The 21721-nt window shown below is 41.9% G+C and overlaps 1 protein-coding gene across 2 annotated transcripts; it reads left to right on the top strand.

The window, feature by feature from the left end:
• Window positions 1-14686: 14686 nt before the first annotated feature.
• Window positions 14687-21546, top strand: LOC111164234 (granzyme B-like). Of its 2 annotated transcripts, none has more exons than XM_022553681.3 (5): window positions 14687-14896; window positions 17498-17585; window positions 18100-18235; window positions 18435-18692; window positions 19348-21546. In XM_022553681.3, the coding sequence occupies exons 1-5, from the start codon at window positions 14836-14838 to the stop codon at window positions 19489-19491; spliced, it is 687 nt and encodes a 228-aa protein (XP_022409389.2). In that variant the 5' UTR covers window positions 14687-14835; the 3' UTR covers window positions 19492-21546. The 2 variants fall into 2 exon arrangements, with proteins under 2 accessions (XP_022409389.2, XP_022409388.2); XM_022553680.3 differs by having other exon boundaries at window positions 14690-14896; window positions 17498-17645.
• Window positions 21547-21721: the final 175 nt, after the last annotated feature.

The following is a 21721-nucleotide window of genomic DNA, read 5'->3' as shown; positions in this document are numbered from 1 at the left end:
TTAAAGTGATGAAAGAGAAGAAGCTACAAACAAGATTACTCTACACGACAAGGATTTCATTGAGATTTGATGGAGAAATCAAAAGCTTTACAAACAAGCAAAAGCTAAGAGAATTCAGCACCACCAAACCAGCTCTACAACAAATGCTAAACGAACTTCTCTATGTGGGAAACACAAGAGAAGATAAGGACCTACAAAAACAAACCCAAAACAATTAAGAAAATGGTAATAGGAACATACATATCGATAATTACCCTAAACGTGAGTGGATTAAATGCTCCAACCAAAAGACACAGGCTTGCTGAATACATACAAAAACAAGACCCATATATATGCTGTCAACAGGAGACCAACTTCAGACCTAGGGACACATTCAGACTGAAAGTGGGGGGATGGAAAAAGATATTCCATGAAAATGGAAATCAAAAGAAATCTGGAGTAGCAATACACATATCAGATAAAATAGACTTTAAAATAAAGAATGTTACAAGAGACAAGGAAGGACACTACATAATGATCAGGGGATCAATCCAAGAAGAAGATATAACAATTATAAATATATATGCACCCAACATAGGAGCACCTCAATACATAAGGCAACTGCTAACAGCTCTGAAAGAGGAAATCGACAGTAACACAATAATAGTGGGAGACATTAACACCTCACTTACACTAATGTACAGATCATCCAAAATGAAAATAAATAAGGAAATAGAAGCTTTAAATGATACATTAAACAAGATGGATTTAATTGATATTTATAGGATATTCCATCCAAAATCATCAGATTACACTTTCTTCTCAAGTGCACACAGAACATTCTCCAGGGTATATCACATCTTGGGTCACAAATCAAGCCTCAGTAAATTTAAGAAAATGGATATCATATCAAGCATCTTTTCTGACCACAACACTATGACATTAGAAATCAATTACAGGGGAAAAAATGTAAAAAACACAAACACATGGAGGCTAAACAATACATTACTAAATAACCAAGAGATCACTGAAGAAATCAAAGAGGAAATCAAAAAATACCTAGAGACAAATGACAATGAAAACACGACAATCCAAAACCTATGGGATGCAGAAAAGCAGTTCTAAGAAGGAAGTTTATAGCCATACAAGCCTACCTCAAGAAACAAGAAAAATCTCAAATGAAATATCTAACCTTACACCTAAAGGAACTGGAGAAAGAAGAACAAACAAAACCCAAAGTTAGTAGAAGGAAAGAAATCATAAAGATCAGAGCAGAAATAAATGAAATAGAAACAAAGATACTACAGAAAAAGAAATTACAGACCAATATCACTGATGAATATAGATGCAAAAATCCTCAACAAAATACTAGCAAACTGAATCCAACAACACATTAAAAGGATCATACACCATGATCAAGTGGGATATATCCCAGGGATGCAAGGATTCTTCAATATATGCAAATCAATCAACGTGATACACCATATTAACAAACTGAAGAATAAAAACCATATGATCGGGCTTCCCTGGTGGCACAGTGGTTGAGAGTCCGCCTGCTGAAGCAGGGGGCACGGGTTCGTGCCCTGGTCCGGGAGGATCCCACATGCCACGGAGCGGCTGGGCCTGTGAGCCATGGCCGCTGAGCCTGCACATCTGGAGCCTGTGCTCCACAACGGGAGAGGCCACAGCAGTGAGAGGCCCGCGTACCGCAAAAAAAAAAAAAAAAGAAAAAAAAAACCCATATGATCATCTCAGTAGATGCTGAAAAAGCTTTTGACAAAATTCAACACCCATTTACATGAAAAAAACTCTCCAGAAAGTGGGCATAGAGGGAACCTACCTCAACATAATAAAGGCCATATATGACAAACCCACAGCCAACATCTCAATGGTGAAAAACTGAAAGCATTTCCTCTAAGATCAGGAACAAGACAAGGATGTCCACTCTCCCCACTACTATTCAACATAGTTTTGGAAGTCCTAGCCATGGCAATCAGAGAAGACAAAGAAATAAAAGGAATACAAATTGGAAAAGAAGAAGTAAAACTGTCACTGTTTGTAGCTGACATGATACTACACATAGAGAACCCTAAAGATGCTACCAGAAAACTACTAAAGCTAATCAATGAATTTGGTAAAGTTGCAGGATACAAAATTAATGCACAAAAATCTCTTGCATTCCTATACACTAATGATGAAAAATCTGAAAGAGTAATTAAGGAAACTCCCATTTACCATTGCAACAAAAAGAATAATATACCTAGGAATAAACCTACCTACAGAGCCAAAAAAACCTGTATGCAGAAAACTATAAGACACTGATGAAAGAAATTAAAGATGATACCAACAGATGGAGAGATATACCATGTTCTTGGATTGGAAGAATCAATATTGTGAAAATGACTATACTACCCAAAGCAATCTACAGATTCAATGCAATCCCTATCAAATTACCATTTTTTATGGAACTAGAAGAAAAAATTTTTAAATTTGTATGGAGACACAAAAGACCCCGAATAGCCAAAGCAGTCTTCAGGGAAAAAAACGGAGCTGGAGGAATCAAACTCCCTGACTTCAAAGTATACTGTAAAGCTACAGTAATCAAGACAATATGGTACTGGCACAAAAACAGAAACATAGGTCAATGGAACAAGATAGAAAGCCCAGAGATAAACCCACGCACCTATGGTCAACTAATCTATGACAAAGGAGGCAAGGATGTACAATGGAGAAAAAACAGTCTCTTCAATAAGTGATGCTGGGAAAACTGGACAGCTACATGTAAAAGAATGAAATTAGAACACTCCCTAACACGACACACAAAAATAAACTCAAAATGGATTAGAGACCTAAGTGTAAGACCGGACACTGTAAAACTCTTAGAGGAAAACATAGAAAGAACACTCTTTGACATAAATCACAGCAAGATCTTTTTTGATCCACCTCCTAGAGTAATGGAAATAAAAACAAAAATAAACAAATGGGACCTAATGAAACTTAAAAGCTTTTGCATGTCAAAGGAAACCATAAACAAGACATAAAGACAACCCTCAGAATGGGAGAAAATATTTGCAAACGAATCAACGGACAAAGGATTAATCTCCAAAATATATAAACAGCTCATGCAGCTCAATATTAAAAAAACAAAGAGTCCAATCCAAAAATGGGCAGAAGGCCTAAATAGACATTTCTCCAAAGAAGGCATACAGATGGGCAAGAAACACGTGAAAAGCTGCTCAACATCACTAATTATTAGAGAAATGCAAATCAAAACTACAATGAGGTATCACCTCACACCATTTAGAATGGGCATCATCAGAAAATCTACAAACAACAAATGCTGGAGAGGGTGTGGAGAAAAGGGAACCCTCTTGTACTGTTGGTGGGAATGTAAATTGATACAGCCACTAGGGAGAACAGTATGGTCGTTCCTTAAAAAGCTAAAAATAGAATTACTATATGACACAACAATCCCACTACTGGGCATATACCCAGAGAAAACCATAATTCAAAAAGACACATACACCCCAATATTCATTGCAGCACTATTTACAACAGCCAGGTCATGGAAGCAACCTAAATGTCCAGTGACAGACGAATGGATAAAGAAGATGTGGTACATATATACGATGGAATATCACTCAGCCATAAAAAGGAATGAAATTGGGTCATTTGTTGAGACCTGGATGGATCTAGAGACTGTCATACAGAGTGAAGTAAGTCAGAAAGAGAAAAACAAATATCATATATTAACGCATATGTGTGGAACCTAGAAAAATGGTACAGATGAACCGGTTTGCAGGGCAGAAATAGAGACACAGATGTAGAGGACAAAGGTATGGACACCAAGGGGGGAAGTGGCGGGGTGGTGGAGTGGTGGTGGTGGGATGAATGGGGAGATTGGGATTGACGTGTGTACACTGATATGTATAAAACTGATGAGTAATAAGAACCTGTTGTATAAAAAAATAAATAAAAGAAAATAAATAAATACAATTTTTAAAAAGGAAAAAATATATTTACCAGCATTATGATGTTGGATATTATTCTTTCATTGGTTCAGTGGGCTGATTAATCATACCTCCTTTTACAAATGTATGTTTTTATTATTACTTATTTCTACTTAGACACAGATTCTTAAAGTTATAAGTCCCAAATGGTTTTCACTACCTCTTAGTGTGGCTCCCTTTGGTCACATCTAGAAAGAAATTTGGTCTCTCCACTAAGGCTTTTTCCAGGTGGGGGTTCTTTCTTAGGAAGTTTCCTGTATGATGCTCTTCTCCACATGTGTCCACCTCAGTAAGCTTTCCTCTGCCTTATATTTGTGTTACTGTTTCTGGGTTTGGGAGGGATACTACACAGTCTTGGCCATTTGACTAGCCATTGAAGAAGAAAAATTTTCCCAAACTCCCTACACCCTCCCTCTTCAGCCTAATCAGCATATCATGTCAACATGGCTATATTCAGGACCTCAACCCAACTCTTGAATAATCAATCCAAATAGGGAGGGGGACAGAAATGAGGGTGGCAGGAAAGGGCAGGACCTGAGACTCTGAAGTTCCAGGTCCTCCTGTAACATCTCCTTCCTGTATGAGAAGCTGATACTAAAGCAAGGGAGTAGTTAGTGAAATTGTGGGACCTCTAGCAATTCAGAGAGGAGTCACCTGGGCAGCGATGGACACAAAGCCCTGAAATTCTCCAGCTTAAAGACAACAGAAATGACACACACACACCATAGACACAGAGCAAATAAATGTTCCATAGAGCTGTGCTCTGCTGACTCTGTTACCCCGCATCTTGTCTGATCAATCTGTCACTTTAGTCTTCAGACAGCACTGAAAGCCACGAAAAATATTCTGAAACATCTCCCTGGTTTCTGTACTTACAGAGATTGAGCCAGTCTTCGCAGGGGCAATTAGACAGAGATAAGGTAACAGAGACTTCAGTGACCACACAAACATGGAATATAGTCCTTGCAAAAATAGTTTGGAAAAGTCACTAGACAAATGGATGACTGTATCATTCAACAAACAATACAAGCAATCCCTGGGGGATGGGGACAGTGCAATTCCCAGAGTACAGTATTGTATTCAAAATATCCTGTTTTCAATGAAAATATGCAAATACAAAGGAACAAGAAAATATGGTCCATTCACAGATGGAAAAAAAGAACTTGACAGAAAACATTTTTGAGGAAACCTGGACATTATTTACACTAGACACAGATTTTCAATTGACTGTCTTAAAAATACTCAAAGAGCTGAAAGAGACCATGAAGGGAACTAAAGCAAATCAGGAACAATATATGAAAATGTAGAGAATGTCATAAAGAGATAGAAATTATAATTCTGGAACTGAAAAGTACAACAACTGAAATGTAAAATTCAAAAGAGAATTTCAAAAGTAGATCTGACCAGGCAGAAGGAAGAAACAATGAACTTGCAGGGAAAATAAAATAACCCAGTATGAGGAGCAGAAAGGAAAAAATAATGAAGAAAAATGAACAGAGCTTAAGGGATCTATGAGACGATATCAAAAGTATCAACATATGCATTATGGGAGTCATAGAAGGAGAAGAAAGAAGAGTCAGAAAACACACCTGAAGAAGTAATGGCCAAAAATATCCCAAATTTGATGAAATACAGGAATATGTGTATCAAAGAAGCTCAACAAACTCCAAGCAGGATAATCTCAAAGAGATCCACACTGAGACACACTACAACCAAACTGTCAAGAGCCAAAAACAAAGAGAAAATCTAGAAAGCAGCGAGAGAGAAGTGACTCATCATGGACAAGTGATTTTCAATGAGATTAATGGTCAATTTCTCATCAGTAACCATAGAGGCAGTGGGATGATATATTTAAAGTGCTGAAAGAAAAAACAAAAAACTGTCAACCAAGAATTCTATATTAGCAAAACTTCCCTTCAAAAATGGAGAAATAAAATGTTCTCAGACAAACAAAAACTTTGGGAATTAATCATTAATTCCTGCCCTGTAGACCTGCCCTACAAGAAATGCTAAAGGGGGGTCCTTCAAGTTGAAGCCTAAGGACAAGAGATGGCAACTAGAAGCCAAATGAAGAAAAAAGATCTGGTAAAAATAACCACATAGATAATTACAAAAGCTAGTAGTATTGTATTTTGGGCTTTTGTAACTTCTTTTTATTTCTTGTAGGATTTAAAAGACAAATGCATAAAAAGAAATTATAACCTATGTAATGGACACACATGTAAAAAGATATAATTTGTGTCAATAACAAGATGGAGATGGAGCTGAATAGGGTCAGAGTTAATGTATGTTGTTGAGGCTAAATTGGTATATATTCAAACTATATTGGTATAAATTTAGGGCATTAAATACAGTAACCATTAAGAAAGTAACTTTAAAATATACAGAAATGGAAATGAAGAGGTATTTAAAATAGTATAGTAGAGGGTCTTCCCTGGTGGCACAGTGGTTGAGAGTCCACCTGCCGATGCAGGGGATGCGGGTTCATGTCCCGGTCCGGGAAGATCCCACATGCCACGGAGCGGCTGGGCCCGTGAGCCATGGCCGCTGAGCCTGCGTGTCCGGAGCCTGTGCTCCACAATGGGAGAGGCCACGACAGTGAGAGGCCCGCGTACAGCAAAAAAAAAAAAAAAAAGTACAGTAGAAAAAAAAAGCAATCAAACAAAAAAGAATGCAATATTGGAGGAACTGAGAAACAGAAAATATATAAAAACCAAATAGCAAAATGGCAGAGGTAAGCCTATCATTATCAGTAATCATTTTAATTTTAAGTGGATTAAACTAACCAATTAAAATATAGAAATTGGAAGAATAAATTTAAAAATATGATTCAAGTCTATGCAGCTTTCAAGAGACTCCCTTTAAATACAAAGACAAAAATGTTGGAAATGAAAAAGTAGAAAAAGATATTCTATGCAAATAGCAACCCAGAGGAAACTGGATTGGTTATATCAATACCAGGTAAAATAGATTTTAAGTGAAAAATTGTTAAAAGAGACAAAGGACATTATATATTGACAAAAGGTCAATTCATTAAGAATACATAACACACCAAACATCAGAACTCCAAAATATATGAAGAAAACATTGAGATAATTGAGGAGAGAAATAGACAGTTTTATAAAAATAGTTGGAGACTTCAATACCTTACTTTCAATTGTAGATATAAACTACAATATAAATTGTAGATAGAACAAACAGACATACAAAACATTCTGACAGCAGTATGCTACACGTACTTCTCAAGTGCATACAAAGAATTCTCTAGGATACACCATAGGTTAGGCCATAAAACATTTCTCAATACATTTTAAAAGATTAAAATAATACAAATTATCTTCTTCAACCACAATGGAATGAAGCTAGAAATCAATAACAGAAGGAAAACTGGAAAATTCACAAACATGGAAATACATGGAAATTAAACAACACAATCTTAAGTAACCAGTGGGTCTAAGAAAAAGTTGCAAGAGAAATTAGAAAGAACTTTGGGACAAGTGAATATGAAAACACAACATACAAAATGTATAGGATGCAGTAAAAGCAATGCTCAGAGGAAAATATATAGCTGTAAATGACTACATTAAAGAAAAAGAAAGATTTCTAATCAACAACACAAATTTAAGCCTAACAAAACTAAAAATAGATCAAACAACCCAAGCCAGCAAAAGGAAGGAAATAATAAAGATTAGAGCAAAATAATCAAAATAGAAAACATCAACAAAACCAAAAGTTTGTTCTTTGAAAAGATCAACAAATTTGACAAACTTTTAGCTAGACCAACAACGACAAAAAAAGAAGACTCAAATTAAGAAAATCAGAAATGAAAGAAGGGGACATTACTACCAACCTCAGAGAAATTAAAAGGATTATTAGAGAATGCTATCAACATTTCTACACCAACAAATTAGATAATTAACATGAAATGAACAAATTCCTGGAAACACAGAAACTACCAAAACTGACTCAAGAAGAAATAAGAAATCTAACCAGACTTATGACGAGTAAAGAGATTGAATCAATAAACAAAAACCTGCCAACAAAGAAAATCCCAGGACCAGATTTCTACACCAGTGAATTCTACAAAACATTTAAAGAAGAATTAACACCAATCTTACCCAGACTTGTTCCAAAAAATTAGAGGAGGGAACTCTTCCTAACACATTGTATAAGGCCAGGATCACCCAGATACCAAGACCAAAGATACCAAAAGAAAAGAAAATTACAGACCAATATCCCTTATGAAAATAGATGCAAAAATCCTCAACAAGATACTATCAAATTGAATTCAACAGCACGCTAAAAGGATTATACACCATGACCAAGTAGTCAACCCGTGTGGATGGGATGTTCTTCTGGGATTATGAAAAAGTTTTCAAACTAGAGAGAGCAGGTGGTTGCACACTTGGAATGCACTTAATGCCACTAAATTGTATTTAAAATAGTTAATTGTAGGTTATGTGAATTTTACCTCAATTTTAATAAAGGGTCACAGCCTTGTATTTAGCATAATCCCCTTATGATTTTTAAAAATGCAGATATACATGAGAAAAAATGTTAGATCACCCTTCAAGATATTAAAGATGATTATCAATGACTGATGGGAAATCAGGTATTTTTAATTATTTTCTTTCTGCTTAAATTATTTTTTTAATTTTCCAACAATTTTAGAAATTAATTTCATGTTAAAATTTTTAATAATTAGAGAAGAGAGACTATGGTGATATTGACTAATAGATGTTTAGGAACGTGGGGGAAACGCTTAAGTTGCAGGGTTTAGTGAGGATAATAGAAAATTACATTGTATATGTAATATGACCCCAAGTATTTTATTTTTTTTAACATCTTTATTGGAGTATAACTTTTTTACAATGTTGTGTTAGTTTCTGCTGTATAACAAAGTGAATCAACTATATGCATACATATGTCCCCATATCCCCTCCCTCTTGCGTCTCCCTCCCACCTTCTCTATCCCACCCCTCTAGGTGGTCACAAAGCACTGAGCTGATCTCCCTGTGCTATGCAGCTGCATCCCACTAGCTATCTATTTTACATTTGGTAGTGTATACATGTCCATGTGACTCTCTCACTTCATCCCAGCTTACCCGTCCCATGCCCTGTGTGCTCAAGTCCATTCTCTACTTCTGCGTCTTTATTCCTGTCCTGCCCCTCGGTTCTTCAGAACAATTTTTCCTTTTTTTTTTAGATTCCATATATATGTGTGTTAGCATACAGTATTCATTTTTCTCTTTCTGACTTATTTAATTCTGTATGACAGACTCTAGGTCCATCCACCTCACTACAAATAACTCAATTTCATTTCTTTTTATAGCTGAGTAATATTCCACTGTATATATGTGCCACATCTTCTTTATCCATTCCTCTGTTGATGGACACTAGGTTGCTTCCGTATCCTGGCTATTGTAAATAGAGCTGCAGTGAACATTGTGGTACATGACTCATTTTGAATTATGATTTTCTCAGGGTATATGGCCAGCAGTGAGATTGTTGGGTTGTATGGTAGTTCTGTTTGTAGTTTTTTAAGGAACAACCATACTGTTCTCCATAGTGGCTGTATCAATTTACATTCCCACCAACAGTGAGAGAGGGTTCCCTTTTCTCTGCATCCACTCCAGCATTTATTGTTTGTAGATTTTTTTTTTTTTTTTTGCGGTATGCAGGCCTCTCACTGTCGTGGCCTCTCCCGTTGCGGAGCACAGGCTCCGGACGCGCAGGCTCAGTGACCATGGCTCACAGGCCCAGCCGCTCCGCGGCATGTGGGATCTTCCCAGACCAGGACACGAACCTGTGTCCCCTGCATCGGCAGGTGGACTCTCAACCACTGCACCACCAGGGAAGCCCTGTTTGTAGATTTTTTGATGATGGCTATTCTGACTGGTATGAGGTGATACCTCATTGTAGTTTTGATTTGCATTTCTCTAATGATTAGTGATGCTGAGCATCCCTTCATGTGTTTGTTGGCAGTCTGTACATCTTCTTTTGAGAAATGTCTTTTAGGTCTTCTGCCCAATTTTGGATTGGGTTGTTTGGTTTTTTTGATATTGAGCTTCATGAGCTGCTTATAAATTTTGGAGATTAATCCTTTGTCAGTTGCTTCATTTGCAAATATTTTTTTCCCATTCTGAGGGTTGTGTTTTCATCTTGTTTATGGTTTCCTTTGCTGTGCAAACGCTTTTAAGTTTCATTAGGTCCCATTTACTTATTTTTGTTTCTATTTCCATTTCTCTAGGAGGTGGGTCAAAAAGGATCTTGCTGTGGTTTATGTCAAAGAGTGTTCTGCCTATGTTTTCCTCTAAGAATTTGATAGTTTCTGGCCTTACATTTAGGTCTTTAATCCATTTTGAGTTTATTTTTGCATATGGTGTTAGGGAGTGTTCTAATTTCATTCTTTTACATGTAGCTGTCCGGTTTTCCCAGCACCACTTATTGAAGAGGCTGTCTTTTCTCCATTGTATATTCTTGTTTCTTTTATCAAAAATAAGGTGACCATATGTGTGTGGGTTTATCTCTAGGCTTTATATCCTGTTCCATTGATCTATATTTTTGTGCCACTACCATACTGTCTTGATGACTGTAGCTTTGTAGTATAGTCTGAAGTTCAGGAGCCTGACTCCTTCAGGTCTGTTTTTCTTTCTTAAGAGTGCTTAGGCTATTTGGGGTCTTTTGTGTTTCCATACAAATTGTGAAATTTTCTGTTCTAGTTCTGTGGGAAATGCCATTGGTAGTTTGATAGGGATTGCATTGAATCTGTAGATTGCTTTGAGTAGTATAGTCATTTTCACAATGTTGATCCTTCCAATCCAAAAACATGGTATATCTCTCCATCTGTTTGTACCCTCTTTAATTTCTTTCATCAGTGTCTTATAGTTTTCTGCATGCAGGTCTTTTGTCTCCTTAGGTAAGTTTATTCCTAGGTATTTTGTTCTTTTTGTTGCAATGGTAAATGGGAATGTTTCCTTAATTTCCCTTTCAGATTTTTCATCATTAGTGTATAGGAATGCAAGAGATTTCTGTGCATTAATTTGTATCCTGCTACTTTACGAACTTCATTGATTAGCTCTAGTAGTTTTCTGGTAGCGTCTTTAGGATTTTTTATGTATAGTATCATGTCATCTGCAAACAGTGACAGCTTTACTTCTTTTCTGATTTGGATTCCCTTAATTTCATTTTCCTCTCTGATTGCTGTGGTTAAATCTTCCAAAATATGTTGAATAATAGTGGTGAGAGTGGACATCCTTGTCTTGTTCCTGATCTTAGAGGAAATGGTTTCAGTCTTTCACCATTGAGAATGATGTTGGCTGTGGGTTTGTTACATATGACCTTTATTATGTTGAGGTAAGTTCACTCTGTGTCTACTTTCTGGAGGGTTTTAATCATAAATTGGTGTGGAATTTTGTCGAAGCTTTTTCTGTATCTATTGAGATGATCATATGGTTTTTCTCCTTCAATTTGTTAACATGGTTTATCACATTGATTGATTTGCGTATATTGAAGAATCCTTGCATTCCTGGGATAAACCTCACTTGTTTACAGTGTATGATCCTTTTAACGTGTTGTTGGATTCTGTTTGCCAGTATTTTGTTGAGGATTTTTGCATCTATGTTCATCCGTGATATTGGCTGTAGTTTTCTTTCTCTGTGACATCTTTGTCTGGTTTTGGTATCAGGGTGATGGTGGCCTCATAGAATGAGTTTGGGCGTGTTCCTTCCTCTGCAACTTTTTGGAAGAGTTTGAGAAGGATGGGTGTTAACTCTTCTCTAAATGTTTGATAGAATTCACCTGTGAAGCCATCCGGTCCTGGGCTTTTTTTTGTTGGAAGATTTTTAATGGCAGTTTCAATTTCAGTGCTTGTGATTGGTCTGTTTATAGTTTCTATTTCTTCCTGATTCTGTCTTGGAATGTTCTGCTTTTCTAAGAATTTGTCCATTTCTTCCAGGTTGTCCATTTTATTAGCATGTAGTTGCTTGTAGTAATCTCTCATGATCCTATGTATTTCTGCAGTGTCCGTTGTTACTTCTCCTTTATCATTTCTAATTCTATTGATTTGAGTCTTCTCCCTCTTTTTCTTGATGAGTCTGGCTAATGCTTTATCAATTTTGTTTATCGTCTCAAAGAACCAGTTTTTAGTTTTATTGATCTTTGCTATTGTTTACTTCATTTCTTTTTCATTTATTTCTAATCTGATCTTTATGATTTCTTTCCTTCTGCTAATTGCGGGGGTTTTTTGTTCTTTCTCTAATTGCTTTAGGTGTAAGGTTAGGTTGCTTATTTGAGCTGTTTCTTGTTTCTTGAGGTAGGATTATATTGCTATAAACTTCCCTCTTAGAATCGCTTTTGCTGCAACCTATAGGTTTTGGGTTGTCGTGTTTTCATTGTCACTTGTCTCTAGGTATTTTTTTATTTCCTCTTTGATTTCTCAGTGATCTCTTGGTTATTTAGTAGTGTATTGTTTAGCCTCCATGTGTCTGTATTTTTTTCCAGATTTTTTCCTGTAATTGATATCTAGTCTCATAGCACTGTGGTTGGAAAAGATACTGATATGATTTCAATTTTCTTAAATTTACCAAGGCTTGATTTCTGACCCAAGATATGATCTGTCCTGGAGAATGTTCCATGAGCACTTCAGAAGAAAGTATATTCTGTTGTTTTTGGATTGAATGCCCTGTAAATATCAATTAAGGCCATCTTGTTTAATGTATCATTTAAAGCTTGCATTTCCTTATTTATTTTCATTTTGGATGATCTGTCCATTGGTGAAAGTGGGGTGTTAAAGTCCCCTACTATGAATGTGTTACTGTCAATTTCCCCTTATATGGCTGTTAGCACTTGCCTTATGTTTTGAGGTGCTCCTGTGTTGGGTGCATAAAAATTTACAATTGCTATATCTTCTTCTTGGATTGATCCCTTGATCATTATGTAGTGTCCTTCTTTGTCTCTTGTAATAGTCTTTATTTTAAAGTCTATTTTGTTTGATAGGAGAATTGCTACTCCAGCTTTCTTTTGATTTCCATTTGTATGGAATATCTTTTTCCATCCCCTCACTTTCAGTCTGTATGTGTCCCTAGGTCTGAAGTGGGTCTCTTGTAGACAGCATATATACGGGTCTTATTTTTGTATCCATTCAGCCAGTCTATGTGCGTGGGCTTTCTGTAGTTGTGACGAGCTGGGGCTACTCTTCGTTGTGGTGCGTCGGCTTCTCATTGCGGTGGGTTCTCTGTTGCGGAGCACGGGCTCTAGGCACATGGGCTTCAGTAGTTGCATCATATGGGCTCAGGATTTGTGGCTCGCAGGCTGTATAGCGCAGGCTCAGTAGTTGTGGCGCACGGGCTTAGTTGCTCCGCATCATGTGGGATCTTCCCAGACCAGGGCTCGAACCCGTGTCCCCTGCATTGGCAGGCAGATTCTTAATCACTGCGCCACCATGGAAGTACCTCAAATTTTCTTAATAACATATACTACCACTAAAATAAAAAAACTACTTTTATTTTTAAAATTTCTACCACTGGGCAAGCTATGTTCAAAACAGTAGAGGCTTAATAAATGTATTTGTTTTCATAAGGAGGATATTTACCCTGGAATTATGTCTTTTGATGCATAATATTCCTCATAGAAAAATTGTAAAGTACAGAAATGTAAAGATGGAACCTTAAATCACCAGAGTCTAATCACTGAGAAATTCTTTGTTGTCCTTGAACAGAACTGGGCTTGGGCTATTTAGAAAGGATGGTCCTTCATTTGCATTTTAGCAAGATCATTAGCAGAGTTTGTTCAGCCAATGTCATCCTATTATGTGCCAGGCCTGCTGTATCAGAAGTGTGGCTTTCTGCACACAGCACAGAGAATACTAAAAGGACAATTATTGGTCTTTGGTCAGCCAGCATGCTTTCCCACTTCACATGGTATAGGCAACTTAGTAATTTGAACTTCCTTTGGCGAACCAGCCTTTTCTCTGTCTCAGTTCATGTGGTTTGGGTGAAACTGACCCCAGCTTATCCAAAGTAGGAATGACCTAGGCTTAAATCATCCCTGGATTCAATTTCTAGGGTCAGAGTGATTCATGAATTTAGGCCAATAAATGTCAAGTGCAGAACATTTGTTTCCAAACATTAACAAGAGAGATGGACCCTATCACTCTGAGCATTTGTAATTAAAAAAAATAAAAAATGTTAAAAGTCCTCTAGAAAGGAAGTTAAGGTGATGAATGGGTGCCTATATAGATTTAGTACATGGTGGCCATGCTCTGTTATTGTCCTGTGCGTCCCTCAACCAAGCCCTTCCCGAGTTGCAATCTGGTCACAGATGTTTCTTTCTCTTCCACCAGACCGTCAGCTCTCTAAGGGAAGGAGACACATGTGCAGTATGTTTGGTCATAGCATAGAGAAGAGCCTAAACTCACATCAGCTAAAGAAATCATCCTGTGGTCTCAGGAGCATGGAAATGAGGCCCTGGTGGTTCAACCACTGATGACTCAGATTTCTGGGCTCCAGGACCTCTACTGCTGCGATACCACACCCTACAGTCCCCGCCCTGTATTCTTGGGTTCCTGCTCTAGGCTGGAACAAGTGGTCTGCTCTGAGTCATCATCTGTGGGTACCCATGTGGTCACTACATGTTTCTCACACAACCACCCAGAGAACGTCGTCAGGTAGACGGAGTGGGGGCGAGGCAGCTTCCATAGAAAGCCTTCTAGTTTGAAGCACCACAAAACCAGAGGGGAACAAGAGGTCACTGAGCCCACTTGCACCTCCTTCCTCTCCTAGGGGGGCTAAAAAGAGAGCAAGGAGGAAACACCAGCAGCTCCGACCTGGGCAGCCTTCCTGGGAAGATGCAGCCACTCCTGTTCCTGCTCCTGTTGGCCTTTTCACTGTCCCCCAGGGCAAAGGCAGGTGAGTGACCATCCCCACCCTCAGAGGCCCAACCTCTTACCCCAGTTGGCACCGATCACCTGCCCCTTCTGCACACCCCTGATCCCTCTATCCACTGGGAACATTCTGAACACCAGCTCCCGTCCCACCTCATACCCCCAAGTATGATGCTGGATACGCCTCCAGCAGGAGTGACAGAGCAAAGGTTGTTCTCAAGAAAAGCCAATGGGTACTATCCCCTCCTCCAGCCCTATATTTGCTGTGTGGAAAGTCGAACTTTCCTAGAAATGATGGCAGAGGGTCGGAAACTGGAAAAGAGAAAATAATCAATTCCCCTGAAGAGGGCAGAGTGGGCTTGGCTTCTGCGTCTAGGATGAGACAGGTGCTCCCTCAGCAACTGCTCAGCAGACCTCGGAGTTGGTGCTGTTGCCTTTGCTCAGTCCCCAGGCTCCTCAGTCCCTTTCCCCACCTCTGCTTTCCTTTTCTTTTTTTTTTTTTTTAATATCTTTATTGGAGTATAATTGCTTTACAATGGTGTGTTAGTTTCTGCTTTATAACAAAGTGAATCAGTTATACATATACATATGTTCCCATATCTCTTCCCTCTTGCGTCTCCCTCCCTCCCACCCTCCCTATCCCACCCCTCTAGATGGTCACAAAACACCGAGCTGATCTCCCTGTGCTATGCGGCGGCTTCCCACTAGCTATCTATTTTACATTTGGTAGTGTATATATGTCCATGCCACTCTCTCACTTTGTCACAGCTTACCCTTCCCCCTCCCTGTGTCCTCAAGTCCATTCTCTAGTAGGTCTGTGTCTTTATTCCCGTCTTACCCCTAGGTTCTTCATGACCTTTTTTTTTTTTTTCTTAGATTCCATATATGTGTGTTAGCATACAGTATTTGTTTTTCTCTTTCTGACTTACTTCACTCTGTATGACAGACTCTAGGTCCATCCACCTCACTACAAATAACTCAATTTCATTTCTTTTTATGGCTGAGTAATATTCCATTGTATATATGTGCCACATCTTCTTTATCCATTCACCTGCTGATGGACACTTAGGTTGCTTCCATGTCCTGGCTATTGTAAATAGTGCTGCAATGAACATTTTGGTACATGACTCTTTGTTGTTGTTGTTTTTTTGCGGTACACGGGCCTCTCACTGTTGTGGCTTCTCCCGTTGCAGAGCACAGGCTCCAGACGTGCAGGCTCAGCGGTCATGGCTCACGGGCCCAGCCGCTCCGTGGCATGTGGGATCTTCCCGGACCAGGGCACGAACCCGTGTCCCCCTGCATCGGCAGGTGGACTCTCAACCACTGTGCCACCAGAGAAGCCCCATGACTCTTTTTGAATTATGGTTTGCTCAGGGTGTATGCCCAGTAGTGGGATTGCTGGGTCGTATGGTAGTTCTATTTGTAGTTTTTTAAGGAACCTCCATACTGTTCTCCATAGTGGCTGTATCAATTTACATTCCCACCAACAGTGCAAGAGGGGTCCCTTTTCTCCACACCCTCTCCAGCATTTATTGTTTGTAGATTTTTTGATGATGGCCATTCTGACTGGTGTGAGATGATATCTCGTTGTAGTTTTGATTTGCATTTCTCTAATGATTAATGATGTTGAGCATTCTTTCACATGTTTGTTGACAACCTGTATATTTTCTTTGGAGAAATATCTGTTTAGGTCTTCTGCCAATTTTTGGATTGGGTTGTTTGTTTTTTTGTTATTGAGCTGCATGAGCTGCTTATAAATTTTGGAGATTAATCCTTTGTCAGTTGCTTCATTTGCAAATATTTTCTCCCACTCTGAGGGTTGTCTTTTGGTCTTGTTTATGGTTTCCTTTGCTGTGCAGAAGCTTTGAAGTTTCATTAGGTCCCATTTGTTTATTTTGTATTTTATTTCCATTTCTCTAGGAGGTGGGTCAGAAAGGATCTTGCTGCGATTTATGTCATAGAGTGTTCTGCCGATGTTTTCCTCTAAGAGTTTGATCGTTTCTGGCCTTACATTTAGGTCTTTAATCTGCTTTTCTTCCTAAACCATTTCTGGCTCCCCTCTTTCAAGGATGAAGCCACTGTTGGGCAGACCAGGACTTCTCTCCTTTCCAGAATCCCACCAGCATTGGCCCTACCAACAACCCCCTTCCAGAGGCCCATTTTGTGTGTGTGTCGGTAGGGGGTGGACAGGGGTGTGGTCATTCCTTCATGTAGCCAACAAATACTTATTGGGCACTTACTGTATGTCAGGCCCTGGGAAATAGGCTATGATGACATCTAGATCCCTACTCTAAAGCCCTGAGCACTGGAAAGCTAGGCTATCCTAGACATCACGGGATGACAGGGCCCTTAGAAACTCATTAAAACAAAGCATAGTCGGGAGAGGAATGTTCTAGGACTTTGCTGTACCTAAGACAGGTATGCTCACCTCCAACTATGTGTGGAAGACAGTTTCACAGACCCAGACTGCTGCTCTTCCCTTTTCTAGAAGAGGATGTTGAGGCCCCTCACACCGCCAACCTCAGGCCAGGCTGAACCAGCAGCGCCCAGCAGTTCTGAGCATCAAGCCGATGCCTACCAGGTGCAGTCAGTGGTTGCACACAAGCAGAACAGTCTTTTCCTTCAGGGGAGATCATCGGGGGCCATGAGGCCAAGCCCCACTCCCGTCCCTACATGGCATTTCTTCAGATCTGGGACCAGGATGATCAAAAAAGGTGCGGTGGGTTCCTGATTCGAGAGGACTTTGTGTTGACAGCCGCTCACTGCTGGGGAAGGTGAGGAGCCGGAAGTAGCCCGCACCCTCCTGGGCTCACCCTCCAGGGAGCCCTGCCTTTTTCTCTGGAAGCAACCAGCCTCCTAGGAACACATGAGCTGGGAGGGCTCCTGAGAGGGTGAGAAAGAGGGCAGCGGGGAGGGGCAGGTCAGTGTCAGAGGCATCGCTGAAGTAAGAGAGACTAGAGATAGGGCATGCCTTGGGATCAGAAGGCAAACTAATGCAATTTCACATGTTTTCCTGGGGCTGACACTTGGGAACCACTGTGCCCTTACCAATGGCTCCAGAATCCGACCTTGGCTGCCAAGAAACAGAGGGCACAGACAGTTCAGCCCCCGGGGCCCTCCTGTTGCCTGCATTTCCCCTCAGCTGCAGCCCGGCCCTGGTGTCACCTGCTCTTCGGCTCCTGGGCTGTATCTCCTGTGACTCCACCTCCTGCTTTGCTGTCTGTGCAGCTCAGTCAACGTCACCCTGGGGGCCCACAACATCAAGGATCGGGAGAGGACCCAGCAGGTCATCCCAGTGAGAAGAGCCATCCCCCACCCAGGCTATAATAAAAAGAACTACACCAATGACATCATGTTACTAAAGGTAAACCTCCTTGCTTCTCCTGCCCTCCTGGAAACAGATCATTTCCCCTCCCACTGCCACGCATCCCTTTCCTCCCTCCCATCTGGCTGCCTGACCAGTCCCTGTGGCTCAGGTGAGAGGGAAGACACTGCAGCATCATTGCCATGTCCAGGCCCGGGGACCACTGGCTGAGCTGGACTCTCTTGCCTCTTCCCATCAGCTGGAGAGAAAGGTCAAGCAGACTGCAGCCGTGAGACCCCTCAGCCTGCCCAGGGGCAAGGCCCGGGTGAAGCCAGGACGGGTGTGCAGTGTAGCCGGCTGGGGGCAGGTCGCTATGGGCACGTACTCAGACACGCTGCAGGAGGTAAAGCTGACCATACAGAAGGATCAAAAGTGTGAATCCTACTTACACAATTATTACAACAATGCCATTCAGCTGTGTGTGGGGGACCCAAAGGAAAACAAAGCTTCCTTTAAGGTGAGAATGACCACCTACCTTGCCTGGCTCTGGGGAGACACGTGTTTGTAGAAGATCTGGGACCAGGGGACCCAAGCAGTGTGGGAACTGCCCCACCCTCTAAGCTGGGACCTTTCTCTCCAGGAAGAGAAGGGGGAACAGGCAGAGCTGGGAGTGCCTAGGGCCCCTGCAAGTCTACAAAAGACCTATGGGGAATCTAAACCTGGTGCTCCTTCAAAGCGGGAATTTGCAACACACTGAGGCACAGGTGTTAGAAAACGGGGCTTCCTGAGTGTGTGGTAGTTAAAACCAGGTGCCTCCTCAGAACTGGAACCCACCTGGCTTAATGAGCTCATCCTCCCTGATGAGTGTCAGCCCACCAACCTGCTTCCATGTCCTTGAACAGCAGCTTGGAGCCCACAGTCCCACAGCGTCTTGATAGAGAAAGGATCTGAGACCTGGGGGAGGAGAGGGTGCTGCCACCTGGTGAAGTGAAGCGGTGACAATGTCCAGGGTCAGGGCTTGGCAGCCGAGGGGACCACGGGGGCCTGCCCTGCCCTCTGGCCTCCTACCTGGAGGCCATGCAAGGTGGCCTCCCCCGAGAGGGGGCTTGGGACGGCAAGGAGGCAGGACCAGGAGGAGACCTGGCTCAGTGCTTCCCCTTCTCTGTCCTCAGGGGGACTCCGGGGGCCCTCTGGTGTGTAACAATGTGGCCCAGGGCATTGTCTCCTATGGACAAAAAAATGGGTCACCTCCACGGGCCTGCACCAAAGTCTCGAGTTTCCTGCCCTGGATAAAGAAAACCATGAAAAGCCTCTGACTGCGGAACCAGACCTTCTTCCCTGGAGCTGATCCAGAATTACACTGGGGGGCTGGGGGTATCAGCAGCTGAATAAATGTCTCTCAGCTGAGCAGGAAGGGCTGGCTTCTCGTTTACTCATTGACCCTTCTTCATAGGCACCCACTCTATGTTTCGAAAGCCAACGACAAAATTTTTCAGTTTTCTGCTTCCACCTCTTCCCCCTCCCACCATCTCTTCCCATAAACCCCATGCAAAGCTGTTACCCAGGTCCTGCATACCCACACCTGTCTTTCAGGGCCTGCCCTCCTTCCAGGGCTGAAGCTGAGCACCATCAGGAGAAAACATGAACCTCTCTGGTCCTGGGGCTCAGGGTGAGCTTCTTGGCTCCTGGCCCTGTGTTACATGGCAGAGAGGAGGGGATCACACCATGGGTCCTGGACACCAAGCAGGCACAGCCTGGGGCTGCAGCTCCAGGACAGAGCCCCACCACTGGGGAGGGGAGGCGCCTTCCTGAGCAGACGTTTCTCTCCCACAGCCAGGGAGGCTGGCGCAGAGCAGGGATGGGTCTCGTGAGAAGCTCCTCATTCTCACCTAGGCTGAGTGTCCTCCCAGCCCTCCTCGGAGCTCACGGACCAGCTCTGCCTCCAGTCCCCAGGCTGCCTCTTGTCCATCCCTGCTCACCACCATGAGTTCTCAGAGTCCACCGACTCCTGTCCCCTCCAGACCACACTGATCTGAGCTGACCCCTTCCTCATATCCTTCCCACCCAGGACACCCTGAGCACCCTAGGGTTCCAGCAGGGCATCACCACTGAGATGCCAACCCAGCTCATGCCCTGGCAGAGAGAGGTATCAGAGGGACCAGGCCTGTGCTGGCACCAGGCAGGGCCCATGAGGGATGTCTCTCCAGAACCCTTGGCCCCATCTCTCTCCTGGTCAGGGCCAGCTCAATTTCCACATGCAGCCCAATGCCCGCCATGTGTTCAGGGTCCACTGGCCACGTGGTCACTCAGTAGCCTGAGTCCCTTTCAGCCTGTCCCTTTAGTCACTGCTGGCCTCTAGGCTGAGATTCCCTGCTGGTCACCTGGGAACTTTTGAGTTAGAAAGGACTCCTGTCTTTAGCAGGACTGAAAAGCACAATGTTTTTCATCAGTCAACACACGCACTGATTGAGCACCTACTAAGTGCCAGACACTGGGGTTGTACGGTGGACATAAGATAGGTGTAACAGTGAGGAGCCAAATCTGACTACATGTTGGATCTGTTTCTTTTACTTTAACCTTTACTTTCCGTTGCTTTTGTTCACTAAAAGGATACTGTCTATACACAGTGGCCTGCCTCAGGGAACCCTGCCTCTCTGCCTGAATGTTAAACGAAAGTGCCTTTGTTTAGGGAAACATCCTGACCCTTTCAGGATGTTTGCAAGAAAGAAGATGGCTGGCTTCTTTGGATGGCTGCAAGAAAGAAGAAATTGGACTTCCCTGGTGGCACAGTGGTTAAGAATCCGCCTGCCAATGCAGGAGACATGGGTTCGAGCCCTGGTCCAGGAAGATCCCACATGCCACGGAGCAACTAAGCCCGTGCACCACAACTACTGAGCCCACGTGCCACAACTACTGAATCCCGTGCACCTAGAGCCCATGCTCCACAACAAGAGAAGCCACCGCAATGAGAAGCCCGTGCACCACAACGAAGAGTAGCCCCTGTTCGCCGCAACTAGAGAAAGCCTGCGTGCAGCAACGAAGACCCAAGGCAGCCAAAAACGAACAAATGAATGAAAATAAATAAACAATAAATAAATAATAAATTTATTTTTAAAAAAAAGAAAGAAGAAATTATCACATCCCCTCCCCAAGGGAAGAAATTAGCACATCCCCTCCCGAAGGCTGGCCATTCCAGGGGACAGTTGCCAATCTTATGGCCTTTTTACCTTACTTCCTCATCTCCTCTCCCATCTCTCTTCTGTAAAAGAAATTGGCATCCAAACCAAGACAAGATGGTTAGTTTTGAGACTTTAGTCGGCCGTCTTCTCGGTCTGCCGGCTTTGCGAATAAAGCCCTATACCTTGCCTCAATACCTCGCCTCTGATTTATTGGCCCATCATGCAGCAAGCAGAGCGCATGTGGACTCGGTAACACAGGTTCTATCATCTGAGCGCGGGTGGAACTGACAGTGTTGACTTTCATCTGAATCTTTTCTCTCCCTTCCCACCTTCACATGATTCCACCTGAGGGGCCTAGATCTCTTTA

The sequence above is a fragment of the Delphinapterus leucas genome, chromosome 2, assembly GCF_059928025.1.
Source record: "Delphinapterus leucas isolate spDelLeu-1000000601 "Yukka" chromosome 2, BTC_Dleu_Yukka2, whole genome shotgun sequence".
Taxonomy (NCBI): domain Eukaryota; kingdom Metazoa; phylum Chordata; class Mammalia; order Artiodactyla; family Monodontidae; genus Delphinapterus; species Delphinapterus leucas.
This window is presented reverse-complemented; position numbering and strand designations above follow the sequence as displayed.

Coding starts and splice junctions, on each gene's coding strand:
- LOC111164234 (XM_022553680.3), top strand. CDS start 14,836: ATGCAGCCACTCCTGTTCCTGCTCCTGTTGGCCTTTTCACTGTCCCCC. Junction 18,236..18,434: donor ATGACATCATGTTACTAAAG/GTAAACCTCCTT, acceptor TCTTCCCATCAG/CTGGAGAGAAAGGTCAAGCA. Junction 18,693..19,347: donor AAAACAAAGCTTCCTTTAAG/GTGAGAATGACC, acceptor CTCTGTCCTCAG/GGGGACTCCGGGGGCCCTCT.